This window comes from Perissodus microlepis, chromosome 20, assembly GCF_051167445.1.
Source record: "Perissodus microlepis isolate ML-2025 ecotype Zambia chromosome 20, ASM5116744v1, whole genome shotgun sequence".
Lineage (NCBI taxonomy): Eukaryota > Metazoa > Chordata > Actinopteri > Cichliformes > Cichlidae > Perissodus > Perissodus microlepis.
The window spans coordinates 15,225,311-15,249,177 of NC_140480.1; the positions used below are offsets into that span (position 1 = coordinate 15,225,311).

General features: G+C 36.0%; 1 protein-coding gene across 1 annotated transcript; it reads right to left on the minus strand.

The window, feature by feature from the left end:
• Positions 1–4,147: 4,147 nt before the first annotated feature.
• LOC146364302 (scavenger receptor cysteine-rich type 1 protein M130-like) lies at positions 4,148–18,695 on the minus strand. Its single transcript, XM_084917990.1, has 19 exons — positions 18,615–18,695; positions 16,890–17,210; positions 16,552–16,650; positions 16,189–16,410; positions 15,889–16,080; positions 15,650–15,801; positions 15,323–15,467; positions 14,771–15,076; positions 13,268–13,573; positions 12,707–13,003; positions 11,980–12,288; positions 11,086–11,382; positions 10,511–10,798; positions 9,884–10,044; positions 9,360–9,465; positions 9,023–9,181; positions 8,512–8,607; positions 6,688–6,840; positions 4,148–6,541 (listed from the first exon to the last, which is right to left on the minus strand). The coding sequence occupies exons 1-19, from the start codon at positions 18,670–18,672 to the stop codon at positions 6,357–6,359; spliced, it is 3,852 nt and encodes a 1,283-aa protein (XP_084774116.1). The 5' UTR covers positions 18,673–18,695; the 3' UTR covers positions 4,148–6,356.
• Between the last annotated feature and the right edge of the window lie 5,172 nt (positions 18,696–23,867).

A 23,867-nucleotide genomic window follows, 5' to 3' on the forward strand; every position in this document is an offset into this window, starting at 1 on the left:
ATCACACACTAAAAGGACCTGTGAGCGTGAGATATGTAGCGTGAACTGGTACCTTCAGTTTTGGGGAATGTATGGGATTTCTGTTAGAGGAGAGAAAATATTAATGCAGATTCCAGGATGGTAGAGACATAGCAAAATAATTTTTGAGCTTCATGATTGTCTAAATTTCTACCTGAGTCTGAGTGATGGGGAGAGGCAGCAATGGGGAAGAGGTGGTTTGCACAAAGTTAGCTACAAGGGATAATGACAGTACGCGGCGTGAAGGCTGATTGACCTGAAGAAGGCAGGCAGAAAGATGATTTAACGAGACCAGTGATGTCACAATCAGCTTGATAGCCTGGGAAAGTGGAATTGATGTAAAGCTTAGATTACACAGCAAAATCTCCAGTGTTAAATTAACACTAGAGAGTGTCTATATGGGTCCACACCTCTGAGTGTTAAATACAACACTGTTGAGTGTTAAATTAACACTTTTGACAGTGTTATATGTTTAAAAGTAACCTAGTCAGTTTTGAAGATTAACAATGGCTAACACTGAGCAGTGCTGATTTTCTAACACTGGAATATTTCTAACATTTTGAGTTATTTTCCAGTGTTAGAAAATCAGCACTGCTCAGTGTTAGCCATTGTTAATCTTCAAAACTGACTAGGTTACTTTTAAACATATAACACTATCAAAAGTGTTAATTTAACACTCAACAGTGTTGTATTTAACACTCAGAGGTGTGGACCCATATAGACACTCTCTAGTGTTAATTTAACACTGGAGATTTTGCTGTGTAGCCGCAAACACCTGGGAAACAGAGATGTATTCGAACTTAGCAGGTGGATTTCCAGAGGCTATAAGGTTGTACAGGTGAAGAGCGGCCATGAACTTGAACGTGGAGTGGGGAAGAAACAAACTGAGTGAGTAGGTGAATAACTATGAGATAAGGAAATATCCATTGGATCCTACCTGTCACCATAACGGCAACTCCCCCCGACCAGAGTACAGAAATCCTGTACTTAAGTAGAAGAATAGAAACCTGTCATAAATAATACTGTGGTAAAAGCTAAAGTACTGATTAATTTCTTTATTCAAGTAAAGGAGAAAAAGTACCAGCACTGCATAGCACAATTTACTCAAAGTAAGAAAGCAAAGGCAGCAAATGCATTGTAGAGGGTGAATGTGCCTCCAGACATACACAGAAAAATTTGGGCCAGTGGGGAAACACCAAAATCAGCTGTAGCAGCTCAGGATAGGGGAAAGAATCACAATGCACAATCATTTCTATGTGAGGTCTAGACGTTTTCTTTGTATACAGTGTTGTGGAAAATCTCAAATAAAACTGCAACCACCAGGTGAGTGTGTTTTTGAAGTGAAGTATGTTAAGAACAGTGCAGTGGAGAAAACATTTAAGTCAAACACCAAAATGGTTTTCTGAGGAAGGACACTGTCCTGAACTCTTTTATACCCCCACAAAGAACACTCCACAGCATGTCATATACCCCTATACTTTCAGTCCAGCTCATTCTTGACCCCCTCCCACCCTTGAACAGGGTGCCTGGATGTCTTCAACTCTACAATAGGCCCTCTGTGATAACATTTATGCATACAGCTAAATGAGAAAGTGATATAATATGTGACCAATAAATAGAATAAAGAAATTTCCAGTACAATTGGCTATGATCAGCTGACCTTTACAGCGCTTGCTCTGAGGTTTTCTGCTCTTTGTCGATTTACACAACTGAATTCAACAATATCTAAGAAGATGTTTCACAAGCTGTCTTGGCTGGTTTCCACAAGACTCAGCTGTACATCTGCATATAAAGGATAAAGGTACTCTTTCGAGGATGTCAGTGTTCACATTTTGGACAGAAAAGACATGGTTTGAAACTGTGAACAGCCACCCTTGAACACAGGGGGTGGCTTATGGCACCAACTGTCTGCCGATTCACATCTTGTGTCAGTTGATCTCATATCACTTTGAATTCCTGTCCAAACCAACTGTTCAGGTTCAATGAAATCTATTTAACCTTGGCATTCAATAAAGACTGGCTTCTTATTTGAGGGTGGGTGTGGTTTGTGGCTCAGCTGCAGAGGAGGGGCGAAGCAGTGGGTTCACAGGTGGTCTCAGAGGAGGCTGACCAACGCAGCCAATCCCCATCGTCTAATCATGTCTCCCCTATGTGAGCAGGGGGAAGAGGTGCCTGAGATAGAGCTGTGTGTGACTGCTGCGAGTATTACAAATAAAAGACAGTGAAGCTGCTCCCATAGTGTGACTGACAGATAGTCATGGATGGGAAACATATTTGTATGGCATTGAGTTGGAAATGTAAAGAAAATCAGTATATTCATGTAAAGTATATTCATATGTGATTAAGTTGATGAAAATTATGTTGAAATTAATATTCATGTGAGTCATGTTGAATTAAAGTACAGCATGGAGCTGAGTGAGAAAAGTAACCAGTGTACTGACATTATTTTAATGAAATAACCTCTGCCCTGGTTAAATTAGGTGAAAAGTCAGAGAGGGAGAGAATGACGGGGTATGGCTGGACATCGTGTGCATTGTTTTACTGCATAATACTGCTAATTGGTGATGCTTAGTTACCTTAATTTCAGTATTGAGAACAAGTGCATTTGTCCACTTTAATTTTAACCAGCCAAGAGAGTGATTTGCCTTAAATACATATTGCTGTAAGATGCACTGTAGATGTATTAAAGCTTTCAATCCCTTATGAAGTACATGTAAAGAGATGGAACATTGAAGTGTGAATGCATTTATTTTTCTGCTTATGACTTAAAAGATGGACATATGCAACGTGTAAGGTCACTGAGACTGAAAGCGAGTGATACACATGGATATTGTTACTGTTAATGAAACTTGAATAACAGATGCAGTTTGGAAGGTGAACCGAGTGCACTGTGCCTTTATTGTTCCTGAACTTCACTTGTATTTACATTAATTTCATCTTTGTTATAGTGACACCACTCCTGGGGCCTGTAACAAATACATCAAATATAATACTATCATATATATAATACAAAGCTTAACGTGTATGAATGCAGGAATAAACCCTTTCCAAGCTAGCATGAATGTAAAAAGAGTTTGCATAAAGTTAGTGGACTATTAACATGGTGATTAAATGACTAAAATATCTTAGAATAGCTTGTCCCATTTCACACACATTTACATGAACCCTGATGATAGTTTTCCCACAAAATAACAGTTTATATGCTTTATTTTACTGCTGACATCAGAACAAACAAATCAGAAAAATTATAAAATGCTAAATATGTACTTATCCAGAGATGGTAATGCTAAATTAATGGAGTACTAAATCAGCTAAATATAATCAGCAGGTAGCTAAAACCATCATTTACATGACTCTGACATGAGTTAAGAACTTCATCTCAGCTCATGTTCTCTGTTCGTGGTGTGCCCCGCCGCTGGTTCCAACACCCCACAACACTGATAAAGATAAGTGGAAGAGGATGGATGTATGTGAAAGAAAACCACATGGCTGCTGTGGAGATGTTTTGTTGCATTTTTGTTGTTTATAGCAGTGATTCCCATAGCGTACCCAGGTGGGTCACAATGGTATTGCAAGTGGGCCACAATAGTAACAGAATTTCTGGTTGAAATTACTCACAAGCGTGTACAAAGTGAATTAAATAGGACAATATTACTAATTATCCTGATCTAAATTCACTACTCTTGAATTGAAGTTTCCCAGTGGCAGTTTACAGCCAACAGTCTTTATTGTTGATGTTTTTGAATACAACTTTCAAAATAAATAAGATTGGGTTTTAATTTTGCTGGGCCCCAGAGATATCAAAAGCACAAACATGCTTTAAGTGGAAGGACAAAGACCTGTGTTAAAAACACTGCAGTAAGTTGCAGTATTGAATCAACTACTTTACTTAATTGAAAGTGAAAAAATGCAGGCTTCTATCATATATTTTATGCAAAGGTATCTACACCTTGTGCCATCCTAATATAATAATGAAGAGTTCATCCTGCACTAAACTACCGTGTTGGAATAACACAAAGCTAGTATATATTTATTTTACAGGATGTTTTCACAATATAAAATACTTGTAATGTATTTATTAATTTATCAAAACAAATCATATATGGATCCAATATATGAAAAAAATGATGATGATACATGTAAGCTTCACATTTGCACTTTATCAAGTGTTGCTTACCTTTGAAACTTTCATCTCTATCCTTCCTTCTTACATCGTTCTCCATCCCTGTATGAAATTAGCTCTAATCCTGCTCCAACCGGAAAACACAGCAGCTGGACCTTTAGCTAGCAGAAACACTGTGTGTGAAACTACACACAAAAATGTGTCTGTACTGATGTTTGTTGAGCTAATAGAAACATGTTACATTCTCCATCCTCACTCCTTTCCCGTAACACTAGATGCTGAATTACTGTGACTACAGCTTACAGACATGTGCACTCACTCTGGCTCACTTTAACCCCGAGTGTAACACTATAAATTATTCCACTGATACCACCTAAAGCAATGACCCTGTTTTGAAAATATAAGGAGTTGAAAGTACAGATATCTGTGTAAAAATGTAGGGAGTAAAAGTGAAAAGTTGTCAGACAAATAAATACTCAAGCAAAGTATAGATGCCTGAAAATTCTACTTAAGTACAGTAACAGTAACATGTATTGTTTTTTTGTTTTTTTGTTTTTGTACCTACCACAAACTGACAGGTCGTCACATAGTCATCACATGTGACTTTTCCCAGGACAATAATAAAGACACCACAAGGATTTATTACATATCAGCTAAAAGTCATAAACAGGACAGAAACTAATGGAAGTTATAAACAGTTATAAACAATGTAAGCGGTTTGACAACTATTGGAATAGATGATCAGTGCAGATAGCTATAGTAACTGCTAAAATTTAAATGGCTGTTATAGTTTTAAGAATTCAACTGAAAATGATTAATTATAATAGAGAACATTAAAGTGCATGATCATGAAAATGTATTCAAATTCTTTTGAACCCAAACATTAGTGAAAGAGTCAACAACCTGAAAGAATTGCACGTAATATTTTCAGGTTCAGAGCTTCGGGTGACTCTACAAGCGACGTCTTATTGATAAAATGGCTTATTGTGCTGTGTATCAAACTATAAATAGCATACATAACATACAGTTTGATACTCAACATCTAAGCCATTTCCAAAATCCCCAAGTGTCTGAGGCATCACTAGATGTACATAAAGGATCAAACCTAAAAATGTCGTTCATTTTTGTCAGTAAAGCAGTGTTATTCATCCCTATGAACAGAATGTAATCTCAACTGGGAGTAGGATAGAGCTTAGGAGTTAGCAGCTAATCGTAGTGCTGGCCAGTTAGTTCTGTTAGCAAAGTACATCCGTAATTCACAGTGACTTGAAATCACATGTTAATGTTGACTAGTGCTGAAACAAAATGTACCAGCGAAGCTAAACACGATGAAAGATCACACACGTGTCACTCAGATATGTTCCTGTGAAGTTGAGCATCTTTAACATGAGGACTAAAGGGACCAGTTTCAAAATACCAACAGCACTGGTATTTCAGGTTGGACCATTAACTGATGTGTTAATTGAAACAAAATCACTCAGAAAGACAAAAGATGGTAACCAAAACTTATTGAATTCTTTATGTTTTAAAGAGTATACTATATTTAGAACAGTAGCTTAATATTATGAGGCATACACTTGTTTGTTTCTACAGAGTTTGATGAAAATATCGATATTACACTCACATTTATAGCTGAATATAAATGTAACAAGACAGTTAGCTTAGCTAAGCCTGAAAACAAGAAGCAGGAAGAGGAGGCTAGCTCCCTGCCTTTGAGAAACTGTAAGCTAAGCAAACCTTTTTAATATCTATCTATCTATGTATCTATCTATGTATGTATCTATCTATCTATTAGCTAGCTCATGTGTTGCATCAACGTCACGCATTTAAACAAAGAAAACTGAATGAAAAATGTAATACCACACAGTACAGACATGTTTGATAAAAGCTTTACATTCAACTACTATTAAACACAATATCATGGAATGATTTATTGATAACACTAGTATCTGTCTTTTTTGTTACATTTTACATTTTAAGTTTTTTGCTATACAGGATCAAGGGATGAATTTAAATTCTTTTAAAATTAAGTTCTTGCATTAAATGTCGTTTTTTTCAAGGAATTTCAGTAAATGTATGTTGCATGAATATATTTTAATTATTTTTGACCTCTTATTTTTAATTAGAGAAAAAGAACAGTTAATTTTGTCGTGTTTGTCATGAGCCACTTTGTGAGACTTTTTTTTTAAAAGTAGTTTCTAAAGCTGCATTTGGCTCACTCATCTTGATCTGGCTCTAGGTAGTCCTCATCCCTCTTCACCAATCCTGGGGCTGCTGTGTTTAAGTCATGTGGTGTTTCAGGGCTGTCGTGGACCTCTGCTGTAGTCTGTGCAGTTTCAGGGATTGTATCAATGTCATCGTAACTCTCCTGTGGATCTTCCACTTCGTAGGTCACCCCGTCTGTCACAAAGAAAAATGTTTGGCACAGTTAAACACTGATTAGTCTCATTGATGCCATTTTCAAATTTGAAATTTATTGGTACTGAAATGTGAAAACACTTTGTTCAAACTGGTTCAGAACTTTCTAGTGTTTTCATTATGGACACCTTCATGAACGTTGATGTCTTGGGCAGCAGGAGCAGTAGTGGCCGGAAAGGTCAGGGGTCGAGCCTCATCTGCTTCATCAATATCATCATAAGGTAAAGAGGAAACACTCCGCCCATCATTTTCTGAGACAAATTCAGTCTCAGATCTGAATCCTGAATGAAAAAAAGCTAATGTTGGATTAAAAAATAAACTTCCACATCCCAGATCTGTGCCTGTTTTTTATTTTTTAAGAAACTGGGAGCTGTCTGAAATAAATCTAAGGCAGGCAAATAGTTTGACAAACAAGGGGGTCTACTATAGAAAAAAAGGAACACTTTAATAAACCGGAAATGTATTACTTTTTGTGACAGTGTCAGAAAGGTGATAATTCTACCTTAAGGTTATTATTGATCTGGTAGCAGCAAAGTCTGTCAACTCTATCAAAATAAGTGATGAGCTAGTGATACTGCTAAAGACTCAAAAAGTATACTGTGTGTGCAGTCTTATCTGTTTTACTGAAACATGGTTCAATCAAAGCATCTCAGACTCTAATGTCTGGACAAACAGTGGTGAGAAAAAACTTTTTTCAGCTGAGGCAGCTCTCTAAAGTAAAACCTTTTATTTCTTTTTATGACTTGAAGAGAGTTTTACATGCATTTGTGACCACTCGCCTTGATTTTTGTAATGGACTTTATATTGGTATTGATCAGGCTTCACTATCACGCTTGCAAATGGTCCAGAATGCTGCTGCTCGCTTGTTGACAGGGACACGCAAACGTGAGAACATTACCCCTGTTCTTGCCTCTTTACACTGGTTGCCTGTCCATTTTAGAATTCATTTTAAAACTTAATTTTTTTGCTTTTAAAGTCTCTCAGATCAACTGACCAGTCACTCCTTGCTGTCCCCATATCGAGACTGAAACACCGGGGGGACCGAGCTTTCGCTGTTGTGGCCCCCAAATTATGGAATAAATTTCCCCTCCATCTCCCCTCCAATTTTATTCATTGTATATCTTATTGTCTATTTTACTGATGTTTTAATATTTAATATATATATATATATATATATATATATATATATATATACTGATTTTTACCTTTTTATCTTCTTTTTCATATTTAAATATGTATTACATAAAATATGGATTTATTTTATTGTTATTTATATTTATTTCTTTGTCTGCTTAATGTATGGTTTTTAACTGCTATCTCTGTTTTATTATTGGAAAGCACTTTGGTCAACTTTGTTGTTTTTAAAGTGCTATATAACTAAAGTTGGATTGGATTGGATAATGGTTCCACTCTGATACAATCTGACACAGAAGCTAAAGCTAGTTGCAAGAGAAAAGGTGGGGGTCTGGATTTATATGTGAACAAAAGATGGTGTAATCCTGTCAAAGAGAAGATGTGTTGTCCTGATATTACTTTTTTGAAAGATAATTTTACTTTTTATATCTGTTTTATGTCTATCTTTTTGAAATTTAGGTGAAATTTAAATTTGTGCACCTTCAACTCGACAGCAGGAAGGATGACGTTGAAGAGGATAAAAAACATATATATGTTTTTATATAAAACATATAAAAACAGGTAACAATTTAATTTATATGGGCAGAGCCACTGACGTTCTTGATATAGTACAGTTATTTAAAAATAAGTTATGAAGACAGAAAACTGTAGTACTAACATGCAGTAGTTAGTGTAGGTGGTGCAGCTTCTCATATTATCGTGTCCAAATTAAAATAACGATAGTAGTGGTGTAGAGTATATCAAAGGCCATTAAGCTATGGACTTTAAACACTGTTTAGAAAAAAAACAGATAAGATAACACTGAATGAATGACTCACTGCCACGACTGAAGTCTTCCATCTCATTGTCTTTGTCCATGACGTCCTCATAATCTCCACTTTCAAACTCCATGTCTTTCCCTGGCAGCATTCTTGCTGAAAGGTTACAGTGTTATAAATTTACTCATACAGCAACAGCTGTCTCACCAATGCACTGTCCTAATGTACCAGTGAAGTAACTGTACAAGGAGCACAGGAGCATGAAAAGCACAACACAAGCACAGGCGTGCTTAATTTTCCCTGTTCTGTATTTACATTTGGTTGAGTTTGGTGGAGCTGATGTGCTCCTTGTTCAATCAGCAGCAGTGACGGCATTATTTGAGTCAGAATTCAGTCAGTATGCTGAAAGACTGCCCTCTAAAAGTTTCCAACACCTTTTTCATTTAAGCATGAAAGATCTGGATTGATCTCATGTTCAGTCAGGATTTTTATGCCTTTTAAGGTAATTCATTAGAGCAAAAACAAACAAACAAAAAAACATGTGTGTAAGTCATGTAATAAATATACTCACCTAAAGCTCTGGACTCCCTGACTCTCCTGACATACATTCGTATAAATGAAGAAATCAAGATCACTACAACAAGAAGAAATATCACACCCACGATAACAGGTCCTGTGGGTATAGGCGGACGTAGTGGCGGTGGTGGTGCGGTAGTCACGCTTTCATAGTCTGAAATCAAACACAGCCAGTTTATTATGTTTTTTTCCGGATTCAGTTACAGTGAGTTTGAATTCCACTTTATCTGTATCACGTTGATCAAAGTAAGTCAGCTCAGATTTACAGAATACAAAAAGTGTCTTTCTGTCAAAAACAACTAATTGATTGATGGATTCATGGTTTCACTTACCGGGACAATATATTTTAGCTTGATTAGTGCTTTTACAGGAACTTCTTTTGACAGAGCGCTTGACGTCCATGGTAACTGTGAACTCCAGTGTTGTTTCTAAGTTGACCTTGAATCAAATGTAAACTTTTTCACATTTAGTGATACAGCCCGAATATAAAGCACTGGAATTTTCTCTGGCAGTAAAAAACAGGCCAGACTGAAGCAACACACAGCAAAAGAAGTCACTAGAAGTCCAGACCAAAAGTATTGGGACATTCAATTTCTTTTATATTTCTGCAAACTTTGTGTCAGCAAAGTGTCCAGAAAGTTTTTAACTTCAAACATTTGGTCAATTTGTGTTTATTGACATACACGTCTCATACATTTCTTTCCATTTTATAAACCTAAATATTTTAAATGTGAGATTCCAGTCTTCATTATTAGATTAAGCTGAGACACAGAGCCAGGAAACTGTCCATGATTTTGGTTTGCAGAATATGAGACAAATCAGTGACCGATTCAAGACGTAAAATGTAAAGATTTACCTGTTTGTCTTCCTTAGAGGTGCTAGGGGTCTCTTTATCAATCTCTTCACAGAGCTTTAAGTTTTGGGAATGATTAAATGGACAGACTCTTTCCCACTTATCTCGATAATTGACTTCAAGGACACCTCCATGTTTTTCAGCGGTGCGGAACTTTACACTTTCTGTAAAAGCAAAGAAACTGTGTTTAAAGAAGGAAACAAGCTCATCCACTTCTGTCTGGCAAATATGATGTTAGAGATGGTCACCTTAGCTTTAGCAAAATCACTAGGAGCAAAACAAGCACCTGTCATCACTCTACATTTATTAAAGTTGGAGTGTAAAACATGTGTTCAACATATTTATTTTTAGAAATTTTCAACAAATAACTCAGATTTCTGGACAGAACCTGCCAGACTATAAGTGTCATGGATTGCAATGCAAATTATTTGTGGCTTCGCTATCTTATAATGAGCTTGACAATGTCATTTTTATTTTAAAGAAATAATCTTCTGTTTTACAAAATAAATACCTAAAAATTACCCCAAGATAATGAATTAAAATACTACCAACTTTAAGAGAGGACATACATGTATGTACTGTATATAGGGATGAGTTTATGGAAAGAGAGGTGTATGGACTCACACTTACCACTACAAGTAATGAACACCACATTTGTGTCACACTGTCCTTTAGTCCTCCTGCACTGGCCAATGATGGAATGGTACTTTTCACAGCTGACATGGTAAAAGTTACCTGAACCCTTTGATGGAGCTTTGGATTCAATGAAGACAGCATCGCCACAAAGCTTTTCTTGGCAAACTTTGTGTGCATAGGACAGATCCCTGTTACTCAGATCCCAGTTACTAGCACACACTGGAACGTCATCTATCCTCACTTCCCCACGACAGCCCTGTGAAAGGCTGACATTGGGCTCCTCTGGAAAGGAAAGCAATAAACACTGCAGTCAAGTATTGATAAAGACATAAAGCACTGAGGTAGAAATGATCAGTTAATCTTCTCTGCACTGCAAAGTCAAAATATGACGCACAAGTCCATAATCAAATAGTTCATTTAACACTTTTAGCTTTGGTTTACTTTATCCAGTGTATCTGGAATAATTCTCTTTCACACTCCGAGTGTCTTGTTTCACTCTTCAGTGTTTCCAGTGCAAATGTAAAAAGTCTGTGATCATTTAAGATCAGTCCTGCTGATATAAATCTTACTTTTGCATTCAATAAAGACTGGCTCCTTCCTTGAGGGTGTGGTTTTATTTTCACATTCCCAAATGCTTCCTGGATTTTTACCACAGCTGAAGCTTTTGTTCCAAAAAGAATCTATTTCAATTGTTTGGGGGTGGTTTTTATTTGTTGATTGGTATCCACCACAGTCCATATCCTGGCAAAGCTTTTCCTTCTCAGTTTCATTGAAGTTTTCTCTGGAAACAGCACTGAGTCCCTGTATCCAGTGAACCAACACTGTTCCACTACAGGCCTTTTTGTCAGGTACCATCGTCCTCCATTCTGAGACAGACAAGAGAAATAAAAAGTTCACAAAACATGATGTAACCAACAGGATCTGAATGATATAAATAACACACTCTGCACACAGAAATGACATTATGATCCTGCATCAACTTAAAGTTTTACACTTTTGAAGTTTAGCTACCCTTCTGACTGCTGTGTAAATAAAATGATTTTATAGAGTGATAACAAAGAGATGACAACTGATGACAGCGATATTTTTATAACCATCAGACTGCACAGGCTAGCTGTTTCCAGCTGATTCCAGACATTAAGTGAGTCAGACTGTGTGGCAGAGCCATACTGGTGACATGGACAACAAGCAGAAAAGAAAAGAGTAAAACTGAGTAGAACAAATATGATTAATGGAGGTGAGGATGTTAACATTCTAACCTTTATTTCACTAAAAGTAACCTTTGAAGGCGAGCATGTCAAAGTTTGAACGCAGCATTATTTTTATCTCAACATTTTTCTGAAATACAAACTAGTCTCAGTTTGTTTCAATTTCAATTCAGTTTCAAAGCCTTTATTTTAAAATTAGGCTGAAGGAGCAAAGAATAATTAAGAAACTGCTGACACAAAGATCATTATACACACCAGAGCATCGGAGGCCACTGTGTTTGCAAGCAGCTGTAGAAGCAGTAATACTGCTGCATGCAGATAATGGACTGTTAGCATTTGCAATGCAGTTTAGATTTGAAATGGCTAATTTATTTGCTGGTGCAGGTCCAAAGTAGGGAAGAGTCTTGTTAGCATCACCACATTTAAGCTCCTGACAGATGGTTTTTTGATTGTTAGTGTCTTTGAGAGCATCCTCGCACACAGGGATCCACTTCCCCTCATACTCCACCTCTACGTTTCCAAAACATTTGTAACTGGGAATGCTAAATCTGGGCTTGACACTACCTGAAAGAAAATATTATGAAAATCATGCCATATATTTATAATACTCTTATTTTATTTTTAATTAGAATTTTAAGCAACAAGAAACATCATCATCTTAGTGTAAAGAATTTCAATCTGATAGCTTCAGAAAGATTTATATTTGCTTCATTTACACAAATGAGCTTAATTATAAAAAACAGTATTTACAAAGATATTTTTAAAACATTTGAAGGAACATTTAAAAACAGACTTATGTCTTTTTGTTTGTTTTTTAAATTCTGTTATCCTGTAACTTAGTTACTGAAGAATCAACAAACCAATAAAACTGGCACTTTTTTCCAAAGGGTCCAAATCAGTTGAAAATGAAACTTTTTAAAAAGAAAAGTTATGACATTTATTATATGTTTGCAATATAAAATTACTTTTAAAAAACAATTACCTGAGCAAACAACATAGGCTGGTTTTTGTTTACAGGACTTATCATTGTCCTGGTTTTTGACAAAGATGCTCTGTGTCAGGTCAGTAGTCTGACTTGTCGGGTGTAAACTCTTAAAGAGGATATCACCATCTTTGGGACTGTTGTGGGCTTTTATGGGCGTCCCACAGTTCAGCTTTTCACACAGTTTCACAGACTTTTCTTCTGTCCAGGTGTCTGCACACATATCTCCTTCCTTCTCTTCTACACGAATCCTGACTTTTCCCCAGCAGCTGTTCGTCAACCTCATCTCAATATTTCCTGTTGTGACATGAAAAAGTTAAATTTAAGAGGAAACTAGTATCAGCAGATATTTCACAACTTCTTAGACCAAGCTAGGTTTCAGAAAAAATAGAAAATAGTAGAAATTTGATTGAGAGAAAACAAGGAGGTGAATATACATCTATGGACATTAAAAGGTAAAGTCTGTTATAAGTAAATTGTCTCTTCTGTGACACAATAAATCAATTCCATAATGACCTTATTCTTAGTTTTATACTTTAACTCATTCACATTTCACATTACCTGAACATTTCACATAGGCAGTAGAATTATGGTGGTCAGGAGGCAGAGATGTAGTTTGGTTACACTCAAAAAGAGACTTTTTTCTGGATGAGCAGCTAAAAGAGTTTTTCCTAACTTTATTAATCATATCAGCCCTAGAATTGAAAGAAAAGCTGGCAGCGTTCCCACAATGCATCTGCTGACACACTGTGTCTGCAGACTCTTGGTTCCATGTCTCGTTAGACCCAGAGAGCCAGTAGATTTCTCTGCCATGCTCTATCCCCACATGACCAGAACAGGTTCCACTTAAAAACACCACCTTGTGACCTGATGGACACAAAGAGAGAAACGTGATATACAGTAAGTGGCTGTGCAGGTCGTCTACCTGTTGAAAGGTCATTTGTTCATGTGTGAATGTTAGACAAAGCCCTTAGACACAGGATTAAAGCACTGCATGAATGTGTGCTTTTGACTGGGTTAATTGGGCTTGTAGTAAAAAGTGCTTTGACTTTAAAATGCTGAATGTCTTTGCTGATAGCTGAGCAGATTAATGATTCTCTACTACTTGCAGCAAAACACACTCTGGGTGCTCTAAAGGAGTAGAAAAGCATTATATATATGTATGAGCACCAGCTAGTTTTTGTTAGCAGCGTAGGTGCTGCATTCTGGACCAGCTAAACAAGAGCTAAAGAGGACCGAGAGGTCCATGTGACAAGTGAGTCACAGTACTCAAGACGACAGAAAATTAAAGTGTGCAATAAAAGTTCCAGAATGCTAAGTGTCAGTAAGGGTCTGAAATTTGTGATGTTTCCTAATTAAATGAGAGAAATAGACTGGGTGAGCGTTGAGATGTGAGATTCAAATTTCAAATCAGTACCAAAAATGATACGAAGGCTCTTAAATGATGATTCGGTTTTACTGTAACAACTGACAACCTCAGATTTTTTTTAGAATTAAGATGAAGGAAATTTAAAGACATTAAAAGCAATGAAGCATGCTTGTTATTTATTCCTGTTGTCTTACTATTTATATTTTATTTCTGCACACTTGACGAGGAGCCCCCACAATTTTGTGGTAAATTTACAATGACAATAAAAGACTATTCTATTCTATTGGCCAAGGTGTGAGTGGCTGGTAAACACTCCACTACTGGGCAAACATTGTTTTGTCTGTAATTAGTCTGCTAATCTACTGACAAAGACATTTGGCACCCAAAAAAGCCTAATGACTTTTTCACAAAAGACAAATTGTTTATTTGGGTTTCTAGTTGGATTTTCACAGGTAAGTGTATTTAGACCTTAGACTTGATGATTTACTAAATAGAAGCATGTAACTAAGCAGAGGGAAAAAAACACTTTTTTCTTCTGACTGATATCAATGAATGAAAATGTCTTTTTCCTGGTTCTAGCATTTTATTATATTTTAGTATGTTTACTTTGGGAAAGCACCATCATTTGCTACACATGTGTAATTACTTATAACAGTTATACACAGCAACAAGGTCAAAGGGCACATGACACTCACCCTCACAGGTGATTCCAACTGCTGCCGCTTCCCGATCCGAAAATTGGTTGTTTGATTTTTCTGTTAAACACTCAGATATCTTTGATATCTTATTTGTCGGACACGTTGTTGACAGGAAGCTACCAGAACCCTGAATGAATTTTTCAGTTTTGCCTTTTTCCCCACATTGCAGTTGTTTGCAGACAGCTGCTGATTGAGCCTCTGTCCATCCTTTTGCAGGAACTTTCTTCCACTTGTCCTCATGCTTTATCTCCAATCTCCCAGCACATCTTCCAGGACCATCTGCCAGTTTCACCTCCACACTGTCTGTACCATGTCAATAAGAGATTTATCAGCCACGAAACACAAAAAGATTAAATAAATTAAATCAAACTCTTACTGAACACATTTTGGGAAAATTTAATCAGAATTTAACAATGTCACAATTTCATTGAATGAAGTAACTCATTTTCTCTCTCGACATAGAATTTGTTGCAGGATTTAAAATCCCATTATAAAAGCAGACAAAGGCCATCAGCAGCCACTCTGTACATTTCCACTGCTGTATCTCACCTGAACACACCACATAAGGTTGGTTTGAACACTGGATGTTCTTGCCATGCTGAGACTGACAGTGCCACAGTGAGGACTCGTTGCCTTTGCACCTCACACGGTCCATTATCCCTCTTGAATTCTGATGTTCTTTAGTATAAATCAGCTAGAACAAAGCATTTATGAGTTTGCGTTATTTCATTGATAAACATTCAGTATTAATGGTGCACTTTAATACACTTATTACAATAAACCCAGTAGCACTGCTGTATGGACAGTTTCTGATACACTCAGTATCCATGTATCAGAACAACAGGTAACTTATGGTGAGTAAACTTGAAAACTCACTTCCCCACATTCAAGCTCCTTGCAGACCAATTCAGCTTCAGTTTTAGTCCAGGTGGAGGCACACACAGGATTAACTGAACCATTCACTTCAATATTAACTGTACCATAGCACTTGCTGTCTTTACCAGAGTGCAGAACTACTTTAACTTTATCTGAGAGAGAGAGAGAGAGAGCAGTTTTACAGTGTGAAGTATTTGCTTGGAAGTTGTTTGTGTTGGAATATAGATGTGTTGAATTACCTGTGCATGTCACATTAAGGTTTTTGTTTGTGCTGTTGTTTGGGCTGAGAGAGTTACCACAGTGCATTTGCTGGCACACATCAAAATCAAAGTTGTCCTGTTGAACAGGTACCCAGTTGTTATTTTCTTCTTTTTCCAGCTGCCCAGAACACACATTTGACGGGTTTCCTTTGAGCTGCAGTCTCGTATAACCTGTTCATAAAAACACTTTCACCATATGTGTGTGTGTGTGTGTGTGTGTGTGTGTGTGTGTGTGTGTGTGTGTGTGTGTGTGTGTGTGTGTGTGTGTGTGTGTTTTACCTTCACATATGACAGAAACAGGTTTGCATGATGCTGAATTGTTCTGTTTGCCATTCGCACACTGCCACAGATGATCTGGATCTGCAGTTTTAAAGGCTGAACAATCGATCTTCATCTTTGATGAGTCTCTGAAATTTTTACTAACCATACTCTCTGAGGGAGGAATTTCTCTGAGTCCACCACACCCGAGATTTTTACACAGAAGTCTGGCTTCTTTTTCACCTTTTTAAGAGAGGAATTAAAACAGTCCAAAACATTTCAAAAAGCAATAAAATATTATTATAACATCAAATTGATCGAGAAATCTTGACAATATTTGAACAGCTCTGCCGCATAGAAGATTAGCAAAAAGACAATACATACCAATGCTGTTGTTACAAAAGTAACCCTGAGGTTTGCCATCAATGGAGTACTTGACAGCTCCAGCACATTTGTATCTATCCAGGCTCAATGTGATATTACCTTGAAGAACGCACTCAATTACCAGCCAAATATAAATACAGATAAAAAACAACAAACACCACAATCGATCCTATCAAGTAATTTCAATACAGTTCATTTTCTTAATTTTCTTAACATCTTGTAGTGAAGAGTTTTTTAAGCTTTTAAAGTTGCAGTTTTTGTCAGTTCTGTCAATACCCCCCCCCCCCCCCCACCTCACCCCCAGAAAAGAAAGAGAAAGAAAGATCTAACAAACTTACTTGAACACTTAAGTTTTTTCACTGTGAACTTTGGGTAATGGCTGGAGTTCCAACCAGGATGTTTACATTCCCACAGAGCGCTCTCGTGTCCTTCACACTTCAGTTCATTGAGCCAGATCGGTCTCTTTTCAGAAGGCTTAAGAGTATCTATTACTGAGTTCTCCACAGGTTCCCCACAGTGAGTGCTCTTACAAACCACTTTTTCAGTGTTCTTGTCCCAGTGTGCATCCCCAACATAACCCCATGTGTTGCTATGGTAGACTTCAAGGTAGCCTTCACATGGGTAGTCTCCTTTGTTTTTTAGAATCAGTTTGTCCTCAGCTAGGAACATACAAGGTTTATACAGCAAATTATTATTACTGTTATGATTTTTTTGGGAACTGCAAAGTAAATATTTAAAGTTGTAAATTTAAAATGTCTTTTGTTTATTTGTTTTTTATCTGAATATCGGTAAAAACACTTTTTTTTTACAAATCTTTTTAATCCCTTCATGTCTTTCTTTAGGATAATATCATCATTCCTCAGCAAATTTATACAAAAACAACAATGAAAAACCACAGTGGTTTATATTTTTTTAACATATGGGGTGTCTATTGTAAATGGCATAGATTAAGAGGAAGGGTATTGTACACCCATGACAGGTTACCAGTCTGTCACAGGGCTAACACATGGAGCCAGAACACCGCTGATGCTCACACTCACCATCATCATTAAGAATTACCAATTAAACTAACCCCTTAGTACCCATGCATATACGAGGAGAACAGGCAAACTACACACAGGAAGGCCCCAGGCTGGATTTGAATCACTTTCGCACTGTGAAGTGACAGTACTAACCACTGGACCACTGTGATTTCCAGCGAGGGCTAAATTTGCTAATGGGCCAAAATAGCATGCGAGTACAATTCGGAGGTATGCTGATGGTTGTGGTTAGTTTTATGGATAATTTACAAATATTGCACTGTTTTAAACACAGGTGCAGTCAGTTCATTTCAGTATCAAGGACAAAATCAGCCTGTGTTCTTAATTTCAATATTGTCCTGACTATATTTTGCACCTGCATCTGCAGAATCAGTCACAAAAATCTCGGACTTCCCTCCTCTGACACGTGCCTCTTGTCACTGAGCTCTTTGTAAATACTGTACTTTTCTTGACTTTTTTTTGACAGAAAAACCCGGTTTGCACTTGAAAAGTCTTGATTTAAAAAAAATCACAACAGAAATCTGGACATACACTTGAATTGAACTGTTACATTTCTTCCACACCTTGAAAAGGCTGCTATTTAAATAAAACAATTTTACATATAGTTTTTAAATAAAACGAGAGAAGGAGAGTCATAGGTGCCTGGTGTGATTGTGAGTGCGAATGGTTCTCTGTCTCTATATGTTTGCCCTGTGACAGACTGGCAGCAACCTGCACAGGGGGTACCCTGCCTCTCACCCTAAAACAGCTGGGATAGGCTCCTGCGACCCTGACCCGAGAGAATGGGTGGATTTTAAAATATAAATAATATTTCAAAGTTATTTCAAGGATTTCTTCCTAAGTTGAATTTTACACAAAAGTACTGCATTGATTGTTTTGGGGTTTTTTTGGTTCAAATTCAGGATCACATCTGGACTCAGTTCTAACACATTCACACACACGGTCATATAGAGAAATTCAAATTAATACCAACAATTAATAATATTACTACTGTTCAGAATGAAATAAACTGAATTAACTTGCCTTGTGAGATCACCAGCTCAATGTGAGCAAGGTGGAGAAGCAGGAGGAGGAACCACATCGTCACCACAGCTCATGACTTGAGAGTGAGACAGACAAATGATGCGCTGGGCTTTATATTGCCATGGCTTCGCCCACCAAAAATGGAAATGAGCAGCATACATGCCAAAGCTAGACTCACAAATATTAACTTAGATTGAAAGACACACAACTAACTAACACACAAGTGTCCTTACTTCATATACAGCACCTTTTTATGCTTTTCTCTTCATTAAACTAAAATTCCCCTTGATGCTGTGACACTGGCACACAACATACTGTATTAGAATGTACAATTGATCAACTGTTGATAAATTATAAATGTTAAGTTTAATAACTGATGCACATGGCTGTTTTGATGTTTTTAATTTGCTATTATTATTTTCATTTGAAATATTTCAAAAAACTGATCTAGAAATGATTTTTTTACTCAGCACTCTCTATGACATAAATTTGACGCCATTAAATAATATCTGCCTCAATAGAGTCATAATATTGCTTCATGCAAACAAACTTAACATAGTTTAACAAGTTCTTTAATACTGATAAATTCAGTTAATCCATAACCACAGAAAAAAAGATGTGATGTTAACAAAGTCTAATGTTATAAATGCAGTTAATTTTTCTTGTGTTGCTTATGATGAATACCTTTATGCAAACGAGCACAGACAGATTATCATGTTCTTTAATACTAATAAATTTACATCACAAAATCAAAATAAGGATAGGTAACAAACATAAACACAATTTTTTAATTTAAAAAAATCATCATGAACACTTTTTAGCAACATTGTAATAATAGTAACACCAAAAATATTCCACATAGTTTTCTAAAACTAACAGATAAAATAAGTTTTTGTCTTTGATTGTTTTCAATGATTCAACAGCAGCATGCATTTGCTGTGTATGAATGAGTATTAGGGCCAGGAGTATTAAACCCTCTACAAATACCTAGACGAGTCAGTAAAATTGGTTTTAGTTAGTTTAGTACCTTTTCAGTACAGAAACACAGTGGGACGATAAGTATTAATCACACTGAAAAGATGGTGCAGAGAGCTGCATCTGGTCAGAAGGAAAAACACACAAACTTGGACGAGATGGCCAGATTTGTGGAAAATGAAATAGCTGTGAATAGAAAGATGCAAGAATATTGATGCAGTAAAGAGTTTGTATTTTGTATCCCAAGATGGCTGATCAACTTATCTACACAAAGCGTTTTTAGAGAGTGTAGCAGCCGTGCCAGTTTGTCTTGAAACGGCAACTGTAACCTCCACATTTGACTTTTTTATCAAAGTATCACTTCAACTTTAATCTCAAAATATCTACTTTAATCCTGAAATAAACACTATTTATTTCTTCTTAACATGGTCCTAATACTCTGTCATAGCTGTGCCTGTTTTCAAAGAGCTCTATAAATAAATATAGTATGGTAAATCAATTTTAAAGAGTAACATTTTGTTTGATTTAAAATTAGTTTTTTAATCAGTGTCCTTAGCCGCAGCAGACAACTGTATAATTCCACTAGTATTGTGAAGATGAAGGTTTCAAAGCATTTGTCTTTAATGAAGTTACATTAAATGTCAACTTCTATCAGTAACCCTGATATCTGAGATCATTATGTCCTTAAACAAAAACACAAAGCCTTAGGGAGCAGCACACACAGCAAAACATCAGCTCACATCAGAGAAATGTCAAACTATTAATATTCTTAGAAAGGAAATATTATTTCAGTGAGAAAGAAAGACTTAAAAACAACAACCTCCTGCTACATTTTATCAGACCGCATCTACAAGCTGTAAAATCTGTGAAAAAAAAAGAAGAAATACATACATACATACATATATATATATATATATATATATATATATATATATATATATATATATACATAGCATCCTGAAAGTAGAAAGCATGATATTTGAGTAAGGCTTTAAATAACATGAGGAATAATCAAAAATAGTACACACAATATCCAAGTATTGTATTTTACAATGGCCAGGAGACATACACTCAAGTATGCATTGCCCGGTATATGCAGCATGTATACAGGATGTGATATATAAAATATGTATATAAACATTAACAACTAATGCATGGTAAAAACGCATCACTCTAATGGAATTATCCATCCTGACATTTTACATGTGAATGTGCCTGGACTGTGGTCACAGGTGTAAAATGAGTGTACGAGAGAGCTGCACGGCTCTGTGGCTGTCTGGCGGGAGACTTTTCGGAGCTGTGACTAACTGGAAACAACGTATTCCCAGCTGCCCTTTTGATTCTTACTGAAATTCATCTACCCAAAAAGCCCATTTTGGCAACAAAACAAACCAAGTTGCTAAAAGGCCTGCAAGAGTTTTCTAGCAAGACATAAATTCTGGTTAAAGTGTCTCAGAGTCTCAAACTATCGAGGGAAGACACTTCAGGGTGCATTTGTTTTATTGTTACATACTTTATACGTCTTTATACTGTAGATATCATGAATGAATTATTAGCAGAATGTGCTTATATTATAAAAATGACAGCCAGGCCTGAGTTCTCCTGTAGACCCCCCAAAATTTAAAAGAATAATAATAATAAAACAAAATCTACACATAAATCATAGCAATGAAAGTGTGATAATAAGGCCTTCCCTCGCCGACTGATTTATCGCTATCACTTTGTGACAGAGGTAGTGATGATGCTATAATAACGACATTAAGATTATTTTTGCCTTTTTTCCGGTCCCGTTATTTCTCCCCTCATTGATGTGCAGAGAGTACAGAACACAGAGAGGCACACTTTACACACACTCTCATCAGGGTCTCTCCCTATTGTTATAAGAGACATAGATATAAATGTTAATATATATAATATAACCTATAAAAATATATATTTATAAACTACTGTCCAAAAGTCTTAAACCGCCTTTCATTTCTCTATATTTTTTCTAGTAGCTACATTAACTAGACGGAAACATGCACACATGCTTGAATTATTCATAGTGTGAAGTATTTTAACAAACGTACATATAATACGTATAATATATAGAAATTAACACACAGTATAATATTTAAATATGATTTAAAATAAAAAATATTTAAAAATATTGTAATATGGTTTAATATATTAATAAAATATAGACTTATTTAAGAGAAATTTAGTGTGTACTTAACAACATTTTTAAATCAGGTGTTGAGACAACTTTAAAAAAATGTTTTTCAACATTTTCTCTCATTTATGAATAAATTTCATTCTTAATTTCACTCCTTTTTAAAAGTATATAAAATAAAATAATTATTATATATTTGTATATTTACATAATAAAAACTGTAAACCTATATTTGTATGTTTATTTTATGTAAAAATATTTTTTGCTTGACATGTTTTTGTGTGTGTGTGTCTCAAAGCAAAGAATCAATGTCAAGGTTCAAAGTTGCGTATCATAACTCATTGTAAATTATTCATTTCTATCAGGCTCACTAAAATACAACCACACTGGAAAAACATCAAATTAATCTAATGAAACTCTCAAAATAAATACAATAATGTTTAACTATCACATGACATCAGTTGGCATTTTTTTCAAATATGCATAACCCTGAAAAAAAAGAATTGTTTTTTTAATAGTTGTTGTGGAAATCTGTTTGATTTCCTCTCGAGTACTATGGCACAACATTCTGAGTATTTGATGTCACATCGAAGCGTATGACTCACGCAGGGGTGTCTTGACCACATTTATCAGTGGGCTGATCAGAAATGAGGCATAACTGACACAACTATCAGCTCAGGGTAGGAGCTAGCTTAGCAGAAATAAAGCCACAAACATCTGGGTTGTATTTTTGAAACCAGATCGTCTATCTAGACAGGAAACTGTGATCGTTCACATGCTTCTGCTTCAGACATATTCTCAGGAAACATGAAAGTATCAGCTCCTAACTGAGTTTTAAGTGTTTATTTGATGAAAAAATAGACGCACGTAGGGCTTATATTTGTTTTAAATATTTAAACAGCAAAGTCATGGTATTTTTCCCTTTTGAATCAAACTGAACACTAAATTAAAGGGCACACCAAACAGCAAACAATACTCTCAGGGTGCACAACCCCTCCTTGTTGCCCCCATAAGACAGTGTGAAAATACACATGAAACAATAACAAAATACAAGAAACTAATAAGTGCTTTCTTAACATAAATTAAGAAATCATGTTTTGAAAATATATTTTAAATTTCGGTAGCCACACCCAGGTCTGATTAAAGTGAGAACTGTCGAATCAGGGGATCACTTAAATAAAACCTGTCTGACAATGTGAAGTAAGATCTCAAAAAGCAACAGTCATGCCACAATTTCACTGACAGCTATCTGTCTTGTTAGAGCCATTTCTAAGGCTCTATCACTCACCAAACCCAAAATGACTCCAAGAGCACATTGATGACTCGTCCAGGTCACAAAAGAACCCAGTGCAACATCAAATGCACTGGCTCATGCAGCAGGGCAATGATCCAAAACAGCAAGTCAAAAGATAAATAAATAAATACTGTAAAGGTTTTGAAGCGGCCTGATCAAGTCCAGACTCACATCAGACTGATTTGCTTTGGCGTGACCAAACAGGTCGTTTGCGTGATGAAAAACCATTCAGTGTGGTTGACTTCAACAGTTCTGAAATGATCATTTCAAAATGGTATTTTGTATTTAGTCTGGTTATTTTTGTCTCATTTCTAACATTTGTTTAATGATCTGAAACATGTAATTGTGACAAATGTGTAAAAACCATTTAATTCTGAGTACATTCATTTACTGACACTTGTGACAAATTTTCTCAGTAGTATCTATCAACATCTAATAACAATTATTTATGAACGTAACAAATGAATGCCCTACACTCAGGACAGACAACTGATTAATAAAGGTTTTTGTTTGCTTCTATGAGGGGGTTACTAGCAACTCTGATGGTAGGTGATCTTTCAAAAACAGCAATACAGCACTGATAGCCTTTAGCTACATGGAAAAAAACAGTGTCAATACATTAAAGCAGATGCAAAGACAAGAAAATTTCCTATGTGTGTATCACAAAAGATGAAATGATAATAACTAGGAAGTGGTTTAGGAAAAAAATACATGAATAAAACATGTATGTATATGACTCTTTTTAAACGATACATCTGTGTGCCACAGAGAGAGAGACGGACATCTTAAAGTTCTGTCTTGTCTTTAATGTCTGAAAGGAAAAGGAAAAAGT

Coding starts and splice junctions, on each gene's coding strand:
- LOC146364302 (XM_084917990.1), bottom strand. CDS start 18,672: ATGTGGTTCCTCCTCCTGCTTCTCCACCTTGCTCACATTGAGCTGGTG. Junction 15,077..15,322: donor ACCTTATGTGGTGTGTTCAG/GTGAGATACAGC, acceptor GACATGGTACAG/ACAGTGTGGAGGTGAAACTG. Junction 8,608..9,022: donor CAGGGAGTCCAGAGCTTTAG/GTGAGTATATTT, acceptor GTAACCTTTCAG/CAAGAATGCTGCCAGGGAAA.